The sequence below is a fragment of the Carcharhinus amblyrhynchos genome, chromosome 25 (genome assembly GCF_965287045.1).
Source record: "Carcharhinus amblyrhynchos chromosome 25, sCarAmb.v2.hapA, whole genome shotgun sequence".
Lineage (NCBI taxonomy): Eukaryota > Metazoa > Chordata > Chondrichthyes > Carcharhiniformes > Carcharhinidae > Carcharhinus > Carcharhinus amblyrhynchos.
The window spans coordinates 44,149,510-44,172,029 of NC_137348.1; the positions used below are offsets into that span (position 1 = coordinate 44,149,510).

Below are 22,520 nucleotides of genomic sequence, written 5' to 3' on the forward strand. Positions count from 1 at the left end.
AACACCAGGTTAAATCCAACAAGTTCACCTGCTAGCAAACCCACAAGTCCCCCGAACGCAGGTTTCCCCTCACCTGACAAAGGAACAGTGCCCCGAAAGCTCGTGGGTCCATCTCAAACAAACTCACTGGACCTTAACCTGGTGTTGTGAGATCTCCCTCTATACTCAGGCTACACCAGAGTGCCCAAAGAGTGTTATGCCAAACTTGCCCAAAAGACCAGCGTCGAACACTCCTGCCCATACTTCAGATTGTTTTGGTAAAATTGCACCCATTGAATGCAGCAATCAGTTTTGCTTAAAGTCACTCCAATTAATTTTATTAATGAACGAATCCAGTATCAGCAACTTTTATTAGAAAATACAAGATTTTTCTTTCCTATCTTACATTGATATATCGTAGCAAATGTGGAAATCCCATGTTCAAAATAAATTAGGTTAGCCCAACAGTGAAAAATTCTGAGATAAATCTCTAATGTTTTATGTCTAAACTGCACCTCCTTACATTAGTATACTCACTTTTTGTATACCCTTGTCATGATGTAAATGCAGCACTGCTCTATTTTCCATTGTTTAGGCCAGAGATTGTGTCTGGTTTGTACTTTTGATTGTAAGTTTCATCCTTTATCTCTTCATGGTTGCTCGGGTCAGCACTTTGCTACAGTACTTCATATCCATAGTTACCTCAAAATAGTTTATACAATTCTCATGTAGGGATCTACTGTCCACAGGAAACAATTGATTTCCACATCTGCAGTCTTATCTTGCTCTCCTTGTTTATTCTGTAAATAAATATTTTTGGTATACACTGTACCATCTATATTGGTTAACATACTTCTTGCATGTCAGCTTCTCTGGACACTTTTCTAACCTTAATCAGTCCTACAGTCACAGGAAAGGGAGCTCATACCCTCTTTAGTCTTGGAGTAGGTACAATGCAGATTCACCAAAAAGATACCAGGACTTATGGACAAGTTGCATATATTTGGGCAGTATTCCATCGAGTTTGAAGATGATCAAACTGATTAAATTATTTAATAGCATAACGAAAAACTACTACCATTTGGGTGGCAAAGTGGTTAGCACTGCTGCCTCACAGCACCAGAGGCCCACATTCAATTCCAACCTTGGATGGACTGTGTGAAGTTTGTGTCAGTGTGGGGTTTGAATGTTCTCTACGTGTCTATGTGGGTTTCATCCAGATAAGAACATAAGAAATAGGAGCAGGAGTAGGCCATCTAGCCCTTCGAGCCTGCCCCGCCATTCAATAAGATCATGGCTGATCTGAAGTGGATCAGTTCCACTTTCTCCCCATAATCCTTAATTCTCCTGTCTATCGGAAACCTATCTACCCGTGACTTAAATATATTTAGGTTGTTAGGATGTTCTGGTTGCAGGGTAGGTGAACTGACCATGCTAAATTGCCCCTTAACTGTCCCAGGATGTGTAGATTAAGGGGATTAGTGCAGTAAATGTGCGTGAGGGCCTAGTTAAGATGTTGGAAATGTCTGTCAGGAGAGTTGGTGCAGACTCAATGGGTTGTATGGCCTCCTTTTGTACTGTAGGGATTCTATAAACTTACTTCAGTGAGGGAACCAGTAGTGAGGAGATATAATCCTCAAATTAGAGCCAGCTGTTTAGAATTATAGAATGATGACAGCACACAAACCAGCTATTTGGCTTGTTGTATTTATGCTAGCTCTCCCTGGAAGTGCAATTTACTCAGTTCTATTTCCCCATGTTTCTCTGTAACCCTACAAAGTGTTTCTCTTCAAAGAATTAATTTTTTTTTGAAAGTCACAATTAAATTTTCATTCTCCATTCTCAAAGACAGTACACATCAGACTCTAAGCACTCACTTTGAGAATGTCTCCACCACTCTGACAGTGCATTCCAGATCCTAACCACTCGCTGTGTGAATCTGTCTCCACCACACTCTCAGACAATGCATTCCAGATCCTAACCACTCGCTGTGTGAATCTGTCTCCACCACACACACGGACAGTACATTCCAGATCCTAACCACTCACTGTGTGAATCTGTCTCCACCACACTCTCAGACAGTACATTCCAGATCCTAACCACTCGCTGTGTGAATCTGTCTCCACCACACACACAGACAGTGCATTCCAGATCCTAACCACTCGCTGTGTGAATCTGTCTCCACCACACTCTCAGACAGTACATTCCAGATCCTAACCACTCGCTGTCTGAATCTGTCTCCACCACACACACAGACAGTGCATTCCAGATCCTAACCACTCGCTGTCTGAATCTGTCTCCACCACACTCTCAGACAGTACATTCCAGATCCTAACCACTCGCTGTGTGAATCTGTCTCCACCACACTCTCAGACAGTGCATTCCAGATCCTAAGCATTTGCTGTTTTTGAAAGGTTTTCCTCTGGTCACTATCCTGTTGTCAATGACTTTAAATCTCTGTCCTGTTTCTTGATCTTTCCAGCGTGAATGCCTCAGTGATTAAATTTTCCAGGATTTTTGGGGGAATTTTCCAGGGTGAATTCATTCCTTGGCTTTATGTATTTTGAACCCTGACTAATTACCAAAACATGAGTCAACATCTTCAGGAAAGGAGAAATAGAAGGACAGGAATGAAAGTGAAATAAAAACTATGCAGAGCTTGAGCTGGTGTGGCACAGGGAACATTTTCTGCTCCTGAACATTGCTCAAAAAAACTGAAGTATAACAAGTCAACATAGCATTTAATCCATGACATCTCCATACTGAGTTTTCTTTCCTCCAGTCTCAGTGTTTTCCGCAGAATCAGTCTTCTGATTCTTCATACCTGCAAACAGAACAGAATTATAGAACCATACAGCACAGATCATCATTTGACTCATCCAGCCAGGGTCAGCTCTTTAAACGAGTTAAGCAATACTAGGAGTGTCACGGAGATCAGTGCCAAGGCTTCAACCGTTTACAATCGATATTAATGACTTGGGTGAGGAACAAGATGTACTGTATCCAAATTAGCTGATGATACAAAGACAGTTAGGAATGCAAGTTATGAGGATATAAAGAATCAATGATAGGTTCAGTGAGGGGGGGGGGGTGGGGAGGAATGGGGTGTAATGTGCGAAAATGTGAGATTGTCAACTTTGACAGGAAGAATAGGAAAACAAATAATTTAAGTGGAGAGACTGCAGAATGCTGTGTACAGAGGATGTAGCTGTTCTCAAACACGAATCACAAAAAAAAAAATCAGCATGCAGGTACAGCATGAAGTTAGGAAGACAAATAGAACGTTCACCTTTTTGTAAAGGGAGTACAGTATTAAAGTCTTACTAAAACTGTACAGAGTTTTGGAGAGACCACACCTCCAGCGCTACATGAACTTTTAACCTCCTTATGTAAAGAGGGGTATATTTGCATTGGGAGCAGTTCAGAGATTTACTAGACTGATTCTTGGCATGAGGTTAGGTGGACAAGTTAACAGGTTGGGCTTGTACTCATTGGAGTTTAGAAGAATGAGGGGTGATCTAATGAAACATAGGAGGTGGGGGTTTGACAAGGTAAATGCTGGGAGTATATTTCCTCCCCTGGGGGAAATCTAGAACTAAAGGACGGTTTCACAATAGAGGATGTTCCATTTAAGGTGGAGAGGAAAAGGAATTTCAATGGAGGATTGTGTGTGTTTGACCCAGCCAGCAATGGGGGCTGGGTCACTGAATACATTCAAGGCTGAATTAAAGAGATGTTTGATTGACAAGGGAGTGGGAGTCAAGAGTTAAGGGGAAGGGGAAGGTGCAGACAGGGAATTGAGTACATAATCAGATCAGCTATGATCTTACTGAGTGGTGGAGAAGGGTTGAAGAGCTGAATGGCCTACTCCTAATTCTTACATTCCCTACATTTCGGTAAACAATTATGTTTTAAAAATTACTTTCAAGGCAGTGCATTCTGGATCTCCATAACCTGCTGCATAAAACATTTCTAATCTTCTCTCTGGTGCTTCTGTGCATTGCCTTAAAGATAAACTGAAATCAAAGGCCCCCCTGTGCATAGGCCCTTTGGGGGTTACTAAAGGCTGATGATTTGCTACGGAAATTACAAGATTGCTGTACAGGATTATTAGTTTTTTCCCCCTTTGTGATCTCCCAGAGGCACTAACTTGTACTGATGATGAGCTACCCACTCCCACAACCAGAGATTATCCACCCTCACCACTAATCCCAGTTAGCAGGTGAACTCTGCCCCACTTCTCACAACTGTTGTATTACATTGAACATAGTACAGTATTCCTGATTTATGCTGACTTAGCTGTTGCAGGTAAGGCTGATGCAACTGACCTTGGTGCTCCTTGATCAGGCAGAGGGAAATAAAATTCCAATCCTGATAGCTGCACAGTGATCCACACAATCAGCACCTCTGATTCCCCCACAGAATCCCTACAATGCAGAAAGAGGCCATCGAACCCACTGAGTCTGCACTGACTCTTCAAAAGAGCACCCACCCAGGCCCCTCCTTCTGCCCTATCCTTGTAACCTCATGATTTACCATGGCTAATCCACCTAACCTAATCAAACATTTTTGGAATGTGGGAGGAAGGCAGAGCACCCGGAAGAAACCCAAACATGGGGAGAATTCATAATCACTGTGCCACCTTAACAGCTCAGTCAGCATGATTCAACTCTGGGTGAACAAATCTTGTGATCTGAAGATACTTACAGAAGCTTGGTTTTGGTAATTGAAGAAGTTCACATTTCCTTTAACTCAACTTCCACAAGTTTGTGAAATTGCCCAAAAGAATGGAATTATAACAATTCGAACCTTCAAGTCAAAAAAAACCTCTACTTTCCAATGAGGAATAAGGCCCAGGCTCGACCACAATAACTTTTAGACAGCTTTTTTTTTACTCATGTCGCTTTTTTGGTTACTCATGTTGAATGTTGTAATTGCTGGGACTGGATTAATTTAAAAAATCTATTGCAAACGTCACATAATCCCAGGGTCAACAGAGAATGCCTTACGAACAAGGTAAAGTTCCCTCTACACTGTCAAACAGTCCCTAGACAGATAGAGCAGAGGGTTAGATAGAGTCAAGTTCTTTCTACACTGTCCTCATCAAACACTCCCAGGATAGGTACAGCACAGAGTTAGATCCAGAGTAAAGCTCCTTGCACTCTGTCCCCCAAACAGTCCCTGGACCCTGGATGGAGTTAGATAGAGTAAAGCTCTCTCTACATTGTCCCCACCAAACACTCCCAGGGCAGATACAGTGCAGGGTTAGATACAGAATTATATGATAAAGGGTAGACCTATCAAGAGTATAGAAATGCAGAGGGATCTGGGACCGCAAGTGCACAAGTCTTTGAAGGTGGCAAAACAGGTGGAGAAGGTTGCAAAGAAAGCTTTTATAGGAAGGAGTATAGAGTACAAGAGCTGGTGTCTAATGCTGCAGTTGTACAGAACGTTGGTTAGACCGCATTTGGAGTACTGCATCCAGTTCTGGTCACCTTACTACCGGAAGGACGTGGAGACCCTGGAGAGAGTGCAGAGGAGGTTTACCAGGATGCTGCCTGGTATAGAAGGACTGGGTTATGAGGAAAGATTGGGTAAATTGGGGCTGTTTTCCTTTGAAAGATGGAGATTGAGGGGGGGATCTAATAGAGGTGTATAAGATTATGAAGGGTATAGATAGAGTAAACAGTAGCAGGTTTTTTCCTAGATTGGAGACAAATATCACGAGGGGCCACGGGCTTAGGATGAGGGGGGCGAGGTATAATTTGGATGCTAGAGGGAGGCTTTTCACACAGAGGGTCGTGGGGGTATGGAATGCTCTGCCAAGTAAGGTGGTGGAGGCAGGCATGCTGGACTTGTTTAAAGTGTACTTAGATAGACACATGAGCGAAATAGGGATGGCGGGATATAGGAGACTGTTTTAAATAAGGATCGGAGCCTCGGGATGTTCCTGGAAATCAACTGTTACATGTGTTGATGCTTTTCTCTTTTACTCCACAGGTGCGTCGGTCCACCTTGTTGTCTAACGAGGGGCATGCACACGGTGGGTCGTGCGTGGGCTGCTCTTAGATGTTTCGAGAGTAGCCTAGTACTTCACGTCGTTTGTGTATGCTTAAACTGGACCAGCAGATGGGCAACATGACAGCTCAGTGACTATCACTGTTTGCTGTGCAGATACATGGATTTGGGCCGGTGTCTGTGGGAGTTTGCGCATTCTCCCCGTGCCTGTGTGGGTTTTCTCCGGGTGCTCCGGTTTCCTCCCACACCCCAAAGATGTGCTCTTAGGCTGACTGGTGTAACAAATTGTCCCTAAATTATTCTCCCCTCAATCTGGTTTCCAATGTGGGTGCCATAAACATAGACATGGGTCAAGGGTGGAGGAGGAAAAGCACAATGTTAAAGTGGCGGCATGGGCTCGTTGGGCCGAAGGGCCTGTTTCCCATGCTGTGTTGTTCTTTGTTCTACTCTGCCTCAATGTGTCACAAACAGAATCTCAAAACATCATCCATTCTAAAAAGTGTAAGATCAGAAGTACAAAATCATTGCAATAATGACATTTATCTATTTCTGCCCAAACTACTCAATGGGAAATGTTACCTACAGCCCAAATTGCAAACAAATGGAGGGTCTGTTAATGGTAACGGGGAGGGGGGAATCTATACCTGAGAACCGAGTTGACACTTTTCTAATTCACTACATTATGAATTTCAAGAACTTTGATTTTGGTTATCTCTTGTGCAGATTCTTATCAAATGCATTTTCCACACACCACATAGATGACATTCTTATCTCCGTAATGTGAATTCAGAAACATTCCACTGGATTAGTCAGACATAGCTACCCAACATTTCTCAACACTGACTTTCTGATTAGTTCAGACTTGTCCAAATATTTTTAGTTTCAAGAAACTTTGCCAAAACCAACATGAAACTGGTAAGTCTGCAGGTTTTTGGTTTCTCCCTCCCTTGTCTCAAACATACATCATAGAGAGAAAAAGCCAGTCTTTCACTCACTGTAGCATCCAAGTCTCTCTCAGATTCACTTTTGTTCAGAAACATCTTTATTTTCATTCAGCAAACAAAATGTTCTGCTTCTCCTCCCTGTGGGGATAACTTTGCCAATATTTCAGTTTCAGACACTGACACAGACAAGTTCATTCACATGCTTTCCTGGGTATTCTCACCTTTATCAGGTTTCGGTGGCATTGCTCCAGTCTCGAGGTAAACCCACAGGTTTGAGCATTTCTGTGTCTCCATTCGTGTCACTACATAACTCATCAACGACCCTGTCACTGTATCAGAGGGAGCAGTTATTGTGAAGTGCTAAATAATATCTCAATCATGAATAAAACCCAGTCTAGAGATGAAGGGATTGGACATAGCCAAATCAGGTTAACTGAGATCAAAAAAGACAGTTACTACTTTAAACTTTGTCAATCATCATCAGATGAAAGCCAATTGCTACGAATCAAACTTTTTGCACACTCCACAACCTTTCTCATCAGCTAACCGGTAAATCACCTCCTGGGCCTGACTACTGCAAATTATTACACTTGGTGATTTCTGTTCTGGATTGGCTGGGTGGCTGATACGTGACTGTTGTGTGCCTGGTACTTCTACTGTACACAACTCAAATGTCAGTCACAGTTCAATGTCTTTGTTTCCAAGACACTGTCCCCGGATATTGAACATATATTTAAACTATAGTTCCAGCGCAGCATTGCTGGGGTTCCTGCCGTTCTGCTGCCATGAAAAGCAGGGGTATTGTCCTAGCATGCTGTTCAACATCTCTCCCTCCACCAAAATTCCTAAATATAGGATATTGGTCATTTATCAAATTGCTGTTTGTGGGAACTTTCAAACTGGTTTGTATTTTCCCAAAAAACAAATGAGTAGCTGTCAAAGGTATTCCATTGTCTCTGAAATTATTTGGGAAATTCTGACTTTGTGAATTCTGTTCATAAAGTTATACAGTGCAGAAGAGGCCCTTCAGCCATCGGGTCTGCACTGACATGCAAGAAACATCTGAACTCTCATCAAATCCCATTTACCAACATTTTGGCCCATTGCCCTAGATGTTACGACATGCCAAGTGCTCATCCAGGTACTTTCTAAAGGATGTGAGGCACCCCACCTTTATCATCCTCCCAGACAGCTCATTCCAGACCATCACCACCCTCTGGGTAAAAAAAAGCGTTTCCTCACATTCCCCCCTAAACCACCTTCCCCACGCCTGGAATTTGTATCTCCTCATAATTGCCTCTTCAACTAAGGGAAACAGCTGCACCCTATCCACTCTGTTTGTACACCTCAATCGGGTCCTCCTTCAGACTTCCCTGTACCAATGAAAACAACCCGCTGTTACTTAAATTTAATATTTTTTGATGATTATTATAGGGATTGAAGGTTGAAACAAACTGTGAAGCTTGTAACTCTATGAACGGGCAGAGTGTGAATGGTCACATCACCTGTCAAAGCACTAGCGAAAGTAACTACGTTGCAGAGAAAATCTCAGGCCAAATTCTTGCTCACCCTCACATCATGAAGGCACCGACTATTGCTGGGATATGGTTTTTGCGACCCCTTGTCACCCACCCAATTGGCCAATCTTCAAATACACACATTAACAGATCATTTACCCCCATCTGGCTTCAGTGAGTTTCTGGCAGACAATCTTCAGTCCACCTATACCACCCATCCAGTGTTTCTTATCACAGAAAAACTTACATTTTTATATTGACTTTCTCAAATTCGTGATGTGGTAAAGTATGTTCAAAGAATCATAGAAACACTCCAGTGCAGAAAGAGGCTATTTGGCCAATCAAGTCTGCACCGACCACAAACCCACCCAGGTCCTACCCCCATATCCCTACACATTTTACCCACTAATCCCTCTAACCTACACATCTCAGGACACTAAGGGGCAATTTTAACATGGCCAATCAACGTAACCCACACATCTTTGGACTGTGGGAGGAAATCCACACAGACATGAGAAGAATGTGCAAACTCCACACAGACAGTGACCCGAGCCAGGAATCAAACCCAGGTCCCTGGCGCAGTGAAGCAGCAATGCTAACGACTGTGCTACCGTATTGTTACGGCCAATATTTTTGAAATCTAGTTAGTATTATATTGTGGGAAATGCAGCAGCCAATTTGTGTTCAGTAAGATCCGCATATCAATAAGATATCAACCATATAATCAGCTTTAATGTTGTTGGTTGAGGAACAAACGTTGAGCAGGAAGCTCAAGAAACCAAAGAACTCCCTTACTCAACTTCAAACAGTGCCATGGATCAAAATCCAACTCAGAAAGCAAATGGAAGTAAAATTTTCATCTGAAAGACGATGCCTCAGCATTGCATTGAAGAGAACTTCAACTTGCATTGTTGACCAGAACAAGCCAAATTTCTTCTTAAAGCTGTAAGGCTCATTTGGAGTAATTATATAGGATGAGTTACAAATTACTATTCTCCTTTTGTACATGTCATTCACAGGGGATGACTAGAGAAAGGTCAGAAATTTAGTGTTACAAGAAGTTAATTTACAACTTGTGCAACATGGTAGAACATTAAGAAATGTACTGACCTACTGACAACAAAATATTCCATTGCAATGGGAAAGGGAGCTTTTTATTCAGCAGCCTCTGCGTAACAAATGCAGCACTGGTACCTGGAGAGTTTTTTAAAAAGAAAATTGCAAAACTATTAAACCAGAGCCTCTAAAAGGTTACATCTTCAACAATGGAAATTACACACATTACCTAATACAAATGTGCCAATCCCCTTCATAAATGCATGTGACTGGCAAGCAGCATACTCCGGGAGACCCTGCAGAATAAAGAAAAGAAAGATAACGCTCCAACCCAACCCGGTTAATATTCTGATCATAGAATTGGGTAACGTCCTGATTAGAGGTAAAGGCAAAATACTGCGGATGCTGGAAACTGAAGTACAAACAGAAAATGCTGGAGAATCTCAGCAGGTCTGACAGCATCCGTGGGGAAAGAATAGGGCCAACCCTTTCTCAGAGCTGAACAAAGCTCTGAGTTAGATAGTCACTGGACAGGAGGGGCTGGGTGGGACCGGGCTTGGGGGGTGGGGGATGAGGGGGGGGTGGGGGATGAGGGGTGGGGGATGAGGGGGGGGGGGTGGGGGATGAGGGGGGGGGGGGGGGTGGGGGATGGGGTGGGGGATGAGGGGGGGGATGAGGGGGGGGTGGGGGATGAGGGGGGGGTGGGATGGGGTGGGGTGGGGAGGGGTGGGATGGGGTGGGGAGGGAGGAGTGGGGTGGGGAGGGAGGAGTGGGGTGGGGGGGGATGGGGGTGGGGGGATGAGGGTGGGGGGGATGAGGGGGAGATGAGGGTGAGGGGGGAGATGAGGGTGAGGGGGGGAGATGAGAGTGAGGGGGGGAGGGGGGAGATGAGGGTGGGGGGGAGATGAGGGTGAGGGGGGGAGATGAGGGGGAGATGAGGGTGAGGGGGAGATGAGGGTGAGAGATGAGGGTGAGGGGGGAGGGGGGATGAGGGTGAGGGGGGAGGGGGGAGATGAGGGTGAGGGGGGGAGGGGGGGAGATGAGGGTGAGGGGGGAGATGAGGGTGAGGGGGGGAGATGAGGGTGAGGGGGGGAGGGGGGGAGAGGGGAGGGCGGAGGAGGGGGTGGTTTACCGGGTGTTTTGCCGCCACCGCCTCCTCTACGCGGCTCAGGCCCAGATTCACCATTGCGGAAACCGGAACCGGAAAATCGGAAGCGGGGGATTTCAGATCCGGGTCAGAGCGGGGCCCGGGGGTGGGGATGGAGATTTCAGGGCCCGGCAGGTACATCCTCAACCTGCAGCCCCCATCACTGACCTACCGCCACATCCTCAGTGTTCCCCCAGGATTTCAGAGGCTTCACTGTCACTCAGGATACTGAGCTGCAGCAATGTCCCAGCTCTGATCTGTCCAACTCAACCTGGAATATATTCACTGACTCAGCCTGGGGGAGAGACTCTCAAAGATTAATGATCCTGTGAGAAAAAGAATTCCTCCTCATCTCTACCTTAAATGGAAGATCTCTTAATTTGAACCTGTGTGTCGTGTTCTAGATTACCTCACGCGGGGAAGCATCCTCTCGATGTCTACCGTGTAAATCTATCACAGAATTGTAGATGATCGCCTCTCATTCTTCTAAACCCCATACATATTGGCTCAATCTTATCAACCTTTCCTCATAAAACAATCTGTTCATCCCAGGAATCACCTAGTCAACTGTTTATTTCCAATGAAAGTCTATCCCTCCTTACGTAAGGAGATCAAAACTGTACACAAGTTCTCTGGGTACGGTCTAACCAATACCCTTTATAGTTGTACTTCATACTTCATCTTTGCAATAGCCATCCTCATAAAATTTAATCTGTACTCTCTCTAGCGGAATCACAACGTAGTTGTAATGCTTCCCTTAGACCATACACATATAACATCATTCTTGCTGGCAGGAGAGTGAAGTTTATTTAAAGGAGGGAGGAAATCAGACAGATGAAGTTATTGTGCATTCTCCTGCTTCTCATATTAATACTTGAAGATGCCTCAATGAGGATCCCTCTGCATCTTATTGGCTGGGAAATGGTGGATTGTGATCATAAAGATGAAGATACTTGGCCGCACTTGGAGTATTGCGTACAGTTCTGGTCGCTGCATTATAAGAAAGATGTGGAGGCATTGGAAAGGGTGCAGAGGAGGTTTACCAGGATGTTGCCTGGTATGGTGGGAAGCTCTTATGAGGAAAGGCTGAGGGACTTGAGGTTAAATTCATTAGAGAGAAGAAGGTTATAAGGTGTCTTTCAGGTCGAACCAAGCAAACAAACTTAAATTACATTCGGACAAAGAAAAAGGGGGCGGCTCCCCAAAAGGAGGGGGAACAGCCCAAACAGAAACAAGAAGTACAAAGGAAACTTAAGACATGTCAAATCAAAATGTGCTTGTCGGGGTCTATAAGGCACCTCAGCCCCTGCGGTGCCCAACGGGCACAGAAGACCTCGACTGTGCCCGCGGACACCACGTGCTCCCTCTCCAGGGACACCTGGCCATGAACGTAGCCGCGGTAGAGGGACAGACAGAGAAGGTTACGAGGTGACCTAATTGAGGCATACAAGATAATCAAAGGATTGGATAGGGTGGACAGTGAGAGCCTTTTACCTCAGATGGCGATGGTTAACACAAGGGGACATAGCTTTAAATTAAGGGGTGGTAATTATAGGACGGATGTCAGAGGTAGGTTCTTTACTCAGAGGGTAGTAAGGGTGTGGAATGCCCTGCCTGCAGCAGTTGTGGACTCGCCAACTTTAAGAGCGTTCAAATGGTCTGTGGATGGGCATATGGATAACATTGGAATAGTTTAGGTTAGAGGGTCATTAGATTGGTTCCACTGGTTGGCGCAACATCGAGGGCCAAAGGGCCTGCACTGCGCTGGAATGTTCTATGTTCTATGATACGGGGGAGAAACGTCAAATGATGGGGGTCAAGGAGAGCCTGTAAAAGCTTTTAGTATTCTGCTCCTTAAATAACAATCACGATTCAAAAACAGACATTACTGGAAATGCACAACATGCTACATCAGCAAGAGTAAAGTTTAGATGTAAATGTTTGTTCAGAGATGTGCTCATAAATGTGTTAAGATTCTTTCCATTGAAACTACTATGCTTTTGTGGAAAGTAGGGAGGAGATCTACCAGCGAGCTCTCATAATGATACTTAAAACAGTGAACAATCGCTGCATTCTTTCATGAACATTATTTTTCTGCTGCGTTTTGTGTCAAACAGAATAAATGGGGGTTTGTAACAATGCAAAGCTGCTGGGAGCTGAAAGCAGAATCATCAGGCAGTGGTGTTAATCTCACATATTTTTGATTTGATTTATTATTGTAACATGTACGAGCATACAATGAAAAGTATTGTTTCTTGTGTGCTATACAGACTAAGCATACCATTCATAGAGAAGGAAAGGAGAGGGTGCAGAATGTAGTGTTGTCCAGTCATAGCTAGGGTGTAGAGAAAGAGCAACTTTTTGCAAGCTAAGTCCATTGATGGCAGCAGAGAAGAAACTGTTCTTAGAATTATAGAATCTTACAGTGCAGAAGGAGGCCATTTGTGGCATTGACTGTGCATTGGCCACAATCCCACCTAGGCCCTATCTCCATAACCCCATGCATTTACCTCAGCTAGTAGCAATTTAGCATGGCCAATTCACCTAACCTGCACATCTTTGGACTGTGGGAGGAAACTGGAGCACCCGGAGGAAACCCATGCAGACACAGGGAGAATGTGCAAACTCCACACAGACAGTGACCATAACCGGGAATTGAACCCGAGTCCCCGGCACTGTGAGGTAGCAGTGCTAACCACTGTGCCACCATGCTTCCTCGAGTTGTTTGGTATGTGTCGTCAGACTTCTGTATCTTTTTCCTGACAGACGAAGGTGAAAGAATGTCCAGGGTCCATGGGGTCTTTAATTATGTTGGCTGCTTTTCTGAGAAAGCGGGAAGTGTAGACAAAGTCAATGGATGTAAAGCTGATTTGAGTATGAATTGGGCATGTGATGAGGTCTTCATCCTTTTAATAGAATTTCTGAGATTCAGTTCTGAACAGACCAGGATACAATATTAAAGGGTAGGATTGTAAAGCGACGCAGGAAAACAGGGACCTATGGATACACGTGGATAAGCTATAGAAAGTAGCAGGACAGGGTAAGTAGTTCAAAAACCATGCATATCTTGTGATTCATAAACACAAATTGAGTATAAGAGAAGTTAAGAAGGCGGTTTACACATTTTTTAGGGGGAAGGGCCATGAGATTTTTTTTGGAGGGATTGTAGTTTTGGGGGTCTTGGTTTTGGAGTATTTTGGGGACGTTGAGGCCTCTGCATGGGATTTAGAAGGGTGGTTGTTTATGGGGCTTTCTGTGGGTTTGGGGGGGATGAGGTTTCTTTTGGAGAGTTGGTTTTTGGGAGTTGGTTTTTTGGGGATGTTGGGGTTTTTGGAGAGTGAGATTTTGGGCAGTTGATTTTTTGGGGAGTTGGGGTTTAGAGTAGTTGGTTTTTAGGCAGTTTTTTGGGGAGTTGTTCTTTGGGGGGGGTTGGGGGTTTTTGGGCAGTTGGTTTGGGGAGTTGGGAGTTTAGGGAAGTTGGTTTTTAGGCAGTTGGTTTTTTGGGGAGTGTTTTTTGGGGGGGTTGGGGGTTTTTGGGCAGTTGGTCTGGGGAGTTGGGAGTTTAGGGAAGTTGTTTGTTGGGGGGGTTGGGGGTTTTTGGGCAATTGTTTTTTTGGGGAGTTGGGAGTTTAGGGGAGTTGTTTCTTTGGGGGGGGTTGAGGAATTTTGGGCAGTTGGTTTTTTTGGGAGTAGCGTTTTTTGGGAAGGTTGGGGGCTTAGGGGAATTGGTTTTTTTGGGGGGTTTTGGGGAGTTGGTTTTTAGGGGATTGGGGTTTTTGGGAGAGTTGGAATTTTGGGGGAGTTTTTTTTTGGGGAGTTGGATTTTTTGAAGGTTGGGGGTTTTGGGGAGTTGATTTGGGGGGTTGAGTTTGGTTTTATGGAGCGTTTTTTTGGGGTTCAGTTTTTGGGGAGGTTTGGGGTTTGGTTTGTGGCGAGTTAGTTTTTTGGAGTTTTTTGGGGGTTGGGATTTGGGGAGTTGATTTTTTAGAGGGTTGGGGGTTTTGGGGTGTTGAGTATTTGGGGAGTTGGGGTGATTTGGGAGTGTGGTTTTGCTTTCTGCGGGAATTGGGGATTTATTGGGGGTCTGGTTTGGGGATTGGGATTTGTTGGGGTTTATTCGGGGTCTGGTTTGGGGATCGGGATTTATTGGGGTTTATTGGGGGTCTGGTTTGGGGATTGGGATTTGTTGGGGTTTATTGGGGGTCTGGTTTGGGGATTGGGATTTGTTGGGGTTTATTGGGGGTCTGGTTTGGGGTTTATTGGGGGTCTGGTTTGGGGTTTATTGGGGGTCTGGTTTGGGATTTATTGGGGTTTATTGGGGGTCTGGTTTGGGATTTATTGGGGGTCTGGTTTGGGATTTATTGGGGTTTATTGGGGGTCTGGTTTGGGGTTTATTGGGGGTCTGGTTTGGGATTTATTGGGGGTCTGGTTTGGGATTTATTGGGGTTTATTGGGGGTCTGGTTTGGGATTTATTGGGGGTCTGGTTTGGGATTTATTGGGGGTCTGGTTTGGGATTTATTGGGGGTCTGGTTTGGGATTTATTGGGGGTCTGGTTTGGGATTTATTGGGGTTTATTGGGGGTCTGTTTTGGGGTTTATTGGGGGTCTGGTTTGGGATTTATTGGGGGTCTGGTTTGGGATTTATTGGGGGTCTGGTTTGGGATTTATTGGGGGTCTGGTTTGGGATTTATTGGGGTTTATTGGGGGTCTGGTTTGGGATTTATTGGGGGTCTGGTTTGGGATTTATTGGGGTTTATTGGGGGTCTGGTTTGGGATTTATTGGGGGTCTGGTTTGGGATTTATTGGGGGTCTGGTTTGGGATTTATTGGGGGTCTGGTTTGGGATTTATTGGGGTTTATTGGGGGTCTGGTTTGGGGTTTATTGGGGGTCTGGTTTGGGATTTATTGGGGTTTATTGGGGGTCTGGTTTGGGATTTATTGGGGGTCTGGTTTGGGGTTTATTGGGGGTCTGGTTTGGGGTTTATTGGGGGTCTGGTTTGGGATTTATTGGGGGTCTGGTTTGGGATTTATTGGGGGTCTGGTTTGGGATTTATTGGGGGTCTGGTTTGGGATTTATTGGGGTTTATTGGGGGTCTGGTTTGGGGTTTATTGGGGGTCTGGTTTGGGATTTATTGGGGGTCTGGTTTGGGATTTATTGGGGGTCTGGTTTGGGATTTATTGGGGGTCTGGTTTGGGATTTATTGGGGTTTATTGGGGGTCTGGTTTGGGATTTATTGGGGGTCTGGTTTGGGATTTATTGGGGTTTATTGGGGGTCTGGTTTGGGATTTATTGGGGGTCTGGTTTGGGGTTTATTGGGGGTCTGGTTTGGGATTTATTGGGGGTCTGGTTTGGGGTTTATTGGGGTTTATTGGGGGTCTGGTTTGGGATTTATTGGGGGTCTGGTTTGGGATTTATTGGGGGTCTGGTTTGGGATTTATTGGGGGTCTGGTTTGGGATTTATTGGGGGTCTGGTTTGGGATTTATTGGGGTTTATTGGGGGTCTGGTTTGGGATTTATTGGGGGTCTGGTTTGGGATTTATTGGGGTTTATTGGGGGTCTGGTTTGGGATTTATTGGGGGTCTGGTTTGGGGTTTATTGGGGGTCTGGTTTGGGATTTATTGGGGGTCTGGTTTGGGGTTTATTGGGGGTCTGGTTTGGGGTTAAGGCTGAGCCTCTCTCAGGCCTGGTCTCCGCCCGCTCCCAGGCCCCGCCCCGACCCAGCCTGGCTGCAGCTTCCAACCATCCGACAGCGGCTCTGGGTGAGTACGGGGCCCGAGGAGGGGGGCGGCGGGCCCGGAGCCGGAGCCGGGGGAGGGGGGCGGCGAGCCGGGGCCCGGGGAGGGGGGGCGGCGAGCCGGGGCCCGGGGAGGGGGGGAGCCCGGGGAGGGGGGGAGGGGGGGAGCCGGGGGAGGGGGAGGGGGGCGGCGGGCCGGGGCCCGGGTCGGGGGGCGGCGGGCCCGGGTCCGAAGCCTCTCTGTCCCTGGGAAGCCGGAGAGAGGAGAGGCCCCGGGAGGAGAGGGGGTAATGGGGCTGTCAGAGCGCGGGGGGGGTGGGGACAGCCTGGGGCTGAGGACCAGCACAGCAAGGCCTGGCTTCAGTGATGGCGAGATTGTGCGGTGGTGGAGATTTGAAGCAAATTAAAGTGAAAGCAGATAATGAGGAAGATTAGGCATGTGTAGATGGTGACAGAGAGCTTCATATCCGCGGCCTGTATTCAAATACCAGTTGGGACAGTTGGGATTTAAAGCTGAGCTGAGGCTGAATGGTTACATCCTGAATACCGGGTGCGGTCGCTTCATTGTGATATTCAATTCATTTTGTGTTTTAACAAATCGAGTCTCAGACTGGGTGTTGGAGAAGCAAAGTGTCTGCACAAACAAGGGGTGAGTGCTTGATGTGACCAGCATATCTGAGAAATCACACACCCTGTCCTGGGAGTGTTTGATGGGGGACAGTGTAGAGGGAGCTTTACTCTGTATCTAACCCCGTGCTGTACCTGTCCTGGGAGTGTTTGATGGGGACAGTGTAGAGGGAGCTTTACTCTGTATCTAACCCCGTGCTGTATCTGTCCTGGGAGTGTTTGATGGGGGACAGTGTAGAGGGAGCTTTACTCTGTATCTAACCCCGTGCTGTATCTGTCCTGGGAGTGTTTGATGGGGGACAGTGTAGAGGGAGCTTTACTCTGTATCTAACCCCGTGCTGTATCTGTCCTGGGAGTGTTTGATGGGGGACAGTGTAGAGGGAGCTTTACTCTGTATCTAACCCCGTGCTGTACCCGTCCTGGGAGTGTTTGATGGGGGACAGTGTAGAGGGAGCTTTACTCTGTATCTAACCCTGTGCTGTACCTGTCCTGGGAGTGTTTGATGGGGACAGTGTAGAGGGAGCTTTACTCTGTATCTAACCCCGTGCTGTATCTGTCCTGGGAGTGTTTGATGGGGGACAGTGTAGAGGGAGCTTTACTCTGTATCTAACCCCGTGCTGTACCCGTCCTGGGAGTGTTTGATGGGGGACAGTGTAGAGGGAGCTTTACTCTGTATCTAACCCTGTGCTGTACCTGTCCTGGGAGTGTTTGATGGGGACAGTGTAGAGGGAGCTTTACTCTGTATCTAACCCCGTGCTGTACCTGTCCTGGGAGTGTTTGATGGGGACAGTGTAGAGGGAGCTTTACTCTGTATCTAACCCCGTGCTGTACCCGTCCTGGGAGTGTTTGATGGGGGACAGTGTAGAGGGAGCTTTACTCTGTATCTAACCCTGTGCTGTACCTGTCCTGGGAGTGTTTGATGGGGACAGTGTAGAGGGAGCTTTACTCTGTATCTAACCCTGTGCTGTACCTGTCCTGGGAGTGTTTGATGGGGGGACAGTGTAGAGGGAGCTTTACTCTGTATCTAACCCCATGCTGTACCTGTCCTGGGAGTGTTTGATGGGGGACAGTGTAGAGGGAGCTTTACTCTGTATCTAACCCCGTGCTGTACCTGTCCTGGGAGTGTTTGATGGGGACAGTGTAGAGGGAGCTTTACTCTGTATCTAATCCTGTGCTGTACCTGTCCTGGGAGTGTGATGGGGGACAGTGTAGAGGGAGCTTTACTCTGTATCTAACCCCGTGCTGTCCCTGTCCTGGGAGTGTTTGATGGGGGACAGTGTAGAGGGAGCTTTACTCTGTATCTAACCCCGTGCTGTACCTGTCCTGGGAGTGTTTGATGGGGGGACAGTGTAGAGGGAGCTTTACTCTGTATCTAACCCCGTGCTGTCCCTGTCCTGGGAGTGTTTGATGGGGACAGTGTAGAGAGAGTTTTACTCTGTATCTAACCCCGTGCTGTACCTGTCCTGGGAGTGTTTGATGGGGGACAGTGTAGAGGGAGCTTTACTCTGTATCTAACCCCGTGCTGTATCTGTCCTGGGAGTGTTTGATGGGGGACAGTGTAGAGGGAGCTTTACTCTGTATCTAACCCCGTGCTGTATCTGTCCTGGGAGTGTTTGATGGGGACAGTGTAGAGGGAGCTTTACTCTGTATCTAACCCCGTGCTGTACCCGTCCTGGGAGTGTTTGATGGGGGACAGTGTAGAGGGAGCTTTACTCTGTATCTAACCCTGTGCTGTACCTGTCCTGGGAGTGTTTGATGGGGACAGTGTAGAGGGAGCTTTACTCTGTATCTAACCCCGTGCTGTACCTGTCCTGGGAGTGTTTGATGGGGACAGTGTAGAGGGAGCTTTACTCTGTATCTAACCCCGTGCTGTACCCGTCCTGGGAGTGTTTGATGGGGGACAGTGTAGAGGGAGCTTTACTCTGTATCTAACCCTGTGCTGTACCTGTCCTGGGAGTGTTTGATGGGGACAGTGTAGAGGGAGCTTTACTCTGTATCTAACCCTGTGCTGTACCTGTCCTGGGAGTGTTTGATGGGGGGACAGTGTAGAGGGAGCTTTACTCTGTATCTAACCCCATGCTGTACCTGTCCTGGGAGTGTTTGATGGGGGACAGTGTAGAGGGAGCTTTACTCTGTATCTAACCCCGTGCTGTACCTGTCCTGGGAGTGTTTGATGGGGACAGTGTAGAGGGAGCTTTACTCTGTATCTAATCCTGTGCTGTACCTGTCCTGGGAGTGTGATGGGGGACAGTGTAGAGGGAGCTTTACTCTGTATCTAACCCCGTGCTGTCCCTGTCCTGGGAGTGTTTGATGGGGGACAGTGTAGAGGGAGCTTTACTCTGTATCTAACCCCGTGCTGTACCTGTCCTGGGAGTGTTTGATGGGGGGACAGTGTAGAGGGAGCTTTACTCTGTATCTAACCCCGTGCTGTCCCTGTCCTGGGAGTGTTTGATGGGGACAGTGTAGAGAGAGTTTTACTCTGTATCTAACCCCGTGCTGTACCTGTCCTGGGAGTGTTTGATGGGGGACAGTGTAGAGGGAGCTTTACTCTGTATCTAACCCCGTGCTGTACCTGTCCTGGGAGTGTTTGATGGGGACAGTGTGGAGGGAGCTTTACTCTGTATCTAACCCCGTGCTGTACCTGTCCTGGGAGTGTTTGATGGGGACAGTGTGGAGGGAGCTTTACTCTGTATCTAACCCTGTGCTGTACCTGTCCTGGGAGTGTGATGGGGGACAGTGTAGAGGGAGCTTTACTCTGTATCTAACCCCGTGCTGTACCTGTCCTGGGAGTGTTTGATGGGGACAGTGTGGAGGGAGCTTTACTCTGTATCTAACCCTGTGCTGTACCTGTCCTGGGAGTGTGATGGGGGACAGTGTAGAGGGAGCTTTACTCTGTATCTAACCCCATGCTGTACCTGTCCTGGGAGTGTTTGATGGGGACAGTGTAGAGGGAGCTTTACTCTGTATCTAACCCCATGCTGTCCCTGTCCTGGGAGTGTTTGATGGGGGGACAGTGTAGAGGGAGCTTTACTCTGTATCGAACCCCGTGCTGTACCTGTCCTGGGAGTGTGTGATGGGGGACAGTGTAGAGGGAGCTTTACTCTGTATCTAACCCTGTGCTGTACCTGTCCTGGGAGTGTTTGATGGGGGCAGTGTAGAGGGAATTTGACTCTGTGGGAGAAAACCCATCGAGACACGGGAAGAATGTGTAAACTCCACACACGCAGTGATCCGAGCCCAGAATTGAACCTGGGTCCCTGGCACTGAGGCAGCTGTGCTAACCACTGTGCCACCTTGTCGCCCTTTGGAGAGGAAAGTAAGCTTGGAGAGTGGCTGATAATTCTTAAGATATTGTGTATATGTAATATTTCAGTAGGGATTTTGTAGGGCAGAAGCAGGATGTATCGAACCATAGAAAATTACAGCTCAGAAACAGGCCTTTTGGCCCTTCTTGTCTGTGCCGAACCATTTTTTTGCCCAGTCCCACTGACCTGCACTTGGACCATATGTCTGAGGATATATGTCTAAAGTTATGCAGGTTAGGTGGATTGGCCATGACAACTCGCCCCTTGGTGTTGGGGTCTAGTAGGGTAAATACATGGGGTTACGGGGATGGGGTCTGGGTGGGATTTTTGTGTGCAGACTCTACGGGCTGAATTGACTCCTTCCTTCTGCATTGTCTGGATTCCATGATTCTATGGAACCTTTACCAGTCTCACTTATGAGAGCTCAGAAAGGGACTTTATACAGAGAGGAGATTAGCAGAGTAGATAGTGAGTTTCCTGGAACAGAGAGATTTTGGAGCATTTGGGAAGGTAGGGAAAGAGGGGGAGCTGAAAAATGTTGGTACAGGATTGAAATGGGTTGAGAGGGTTTGGAGACAGGTGTGTGTTGTGGATCAACAGAGTCTTTCTGATCTTTGAATCAAGGTTCAGGTTGAGATGTGTTTATGCTTGCTGTAATCAGAGAACTAAGGGTTGTGAGAAGCTTTAATTGATTCACTGGGACTGGACGCAAGAGAACAGTTAGGTTAGAAATGGCAGAGATATCAAGACTGATGGAAGACCGAAAAAACAAAAATTTAATAAGTGAGATCAATGCAAGAGCTGTGGCAATTTTTTCTGTAGGATATGATTATAAAAGAAATTGGATTGTGGGAGGATAGGGAGAGGAAAAATAAAAAAATGGTTTGAGATTACTTACCAGGAACAAGACCTCTGAGAGAGGGGCTGTGAGCATGACTGTGCTATTTTGCAATATTATATATTAAGTGGGGTTGGGTTGAGGTAGTGTTTTGTAACAAGAGTCAATCTGGGGAAACACGCAGTAGATGCTAAGACTGCAGGATAATAACTGATTTTAGCTAGGGATAAAGTTTTTGCAGTTTATTTATTAGTGTCACAAGAAAGCTTACATTAGAAATCACATCGAACCCTACAGTACAGAAAGAGGCCATTTGGCAAATCGAGACTGCGCCAAACACAATTCCACCGAGGCCCTACCTCTATATCCCTACATATTTTACCCACTAATCCCTCTAACCTACGCATCTCAGGCCAGAAAGGGCAATTTTAGCATGGCCAATCAACCTAACCAGCACATTTTTGGACTGTGGGAGGAAACTGGAGCACCTGGAGGAAACCCACTCACTGTGATAGTTGCAATCACATTTCATGTGTTTGTATGCACTGTCAAGTGGGTGCATGTTAGAACTAATCTGTGCAACAAGTTACACTTAGTGATTACTGATCTGTTGCAGTACACTCCATTTGCACTGGTGTGTCACTGATCTGAGACACAGCATGGATCTATAGCATTCTCTGTGAAATTAATGGGAAATTTTCTCTGGTACCACATTTTCTTCTAATCTAATTGAAGTATAATAGTTTACAATGCTTTATTCCTTCTCCCCTTTTCAGAAAAGCTGCCAGGTGTGAAGCTTATAACACATGGCAGCAAGGAGTGAGAGGAGCCCACCAAACTCCTTAGAATCTCAAGCTGCGGGGAATCACACCGGTTTTCCTAAAGAAATTTTGGCAACAAAAGTTGAAGGAAAGTACCTGTGCTTTGAGTGCCACGGGATCCTGAGGAGACCATTCCAAGCACAATGTGGTCACCGTTACTGTGCGTCCTGCTTGAAGGCAATTGTCAGGTAAGTGGTTGCGAGCTGACCATTCTCAAACCTGCATCACTGAAAACAAATTGCACACATTTGCAGTTTATGAAAAAAAACCAACAACCCTGCTATTTCCCCCTCTTAATCCCTGCTTAACCCTTTGTTGGGCTAAAATTTCACAGATGTTGACACCTGCTGACACTGGTGGATGTGGTGTTTTTAGATTTCCAGAAGGTGTTTGATAAGGTGCCTCACAAAAGGTTGCTGCAGAAGGTTAAGGTACACAGAGTTGGGGGTGAAGTGTTAGCGTGGATTGAGGATTGGTTACCTATCAGGAAGCAGAGAGTTGGAATAAATGGGTGCTTTTCTGGTTGGCAGTTGG

The 22,520-nt window shown here is 46.4% G+C and overlaps 2 protein-coding genes across 3 annotated transcripts in view; one reads left to right on the plus strand and one right to left on the minus strand.

Annotated features, from left to right (window-relative positions):
• Window positions 1-300: 300 nt before the first annotated feature.
• Window positions 301-10,727, minus strand: tmem141 (transmembrane protein 141). The gene is made up of 5 exons (XM_080212242.1): window positions 10,647-10,727; window positions 9,744-9,810; window positions 9,569-9,652; window positions 7,163-7,270; window positions 301-2,803 (listed from the first exon to the last, which is right to left on the minus strand). The coding sequence occupies exons 1-5, from the start codon at window positions 10,698-10,700 to the stop codon at window positions 2,721-2,723; spliced, it is 396 nt and encodes a 131-aa protein (XP_080068368.1). The 5' UTR covers window positions 10,701-10,727; the 3' UTR covers window positions 301-2,720.
• A 5,621-nt stretch (window positions 10,728-16,348) lies between these two features.
• The window catches only part of traf2b (Tnf receptor-associated factor 2b), an 81,318-nt gene continuing 75,146 nt past the window's right edge, over window positions 16,349-22,520 (plus strand). Inside the window, exons 1-2 of one of the 2 annotated variants that reach the window (XM_080211885.1) lie at window positions 16,349-16,420; window positions 21,942-22,174. In XM_080211885.1, the coding sequence (XP_080068011.1) occupies window positions 21,972-22,174 (203 nt within the window). In that variant the 5' untranslated portion in view covers window positions 16,349-16,420; window positions 21,942-21,971. Of the gene's footprint in view, window positions 16,421-16,733; window positions 17,045-21,941; window positions 22,175-22,520 lie in introns of those variants that run through there. The other variant, XM_080211886.1, reaches the window with a different exon arrangement.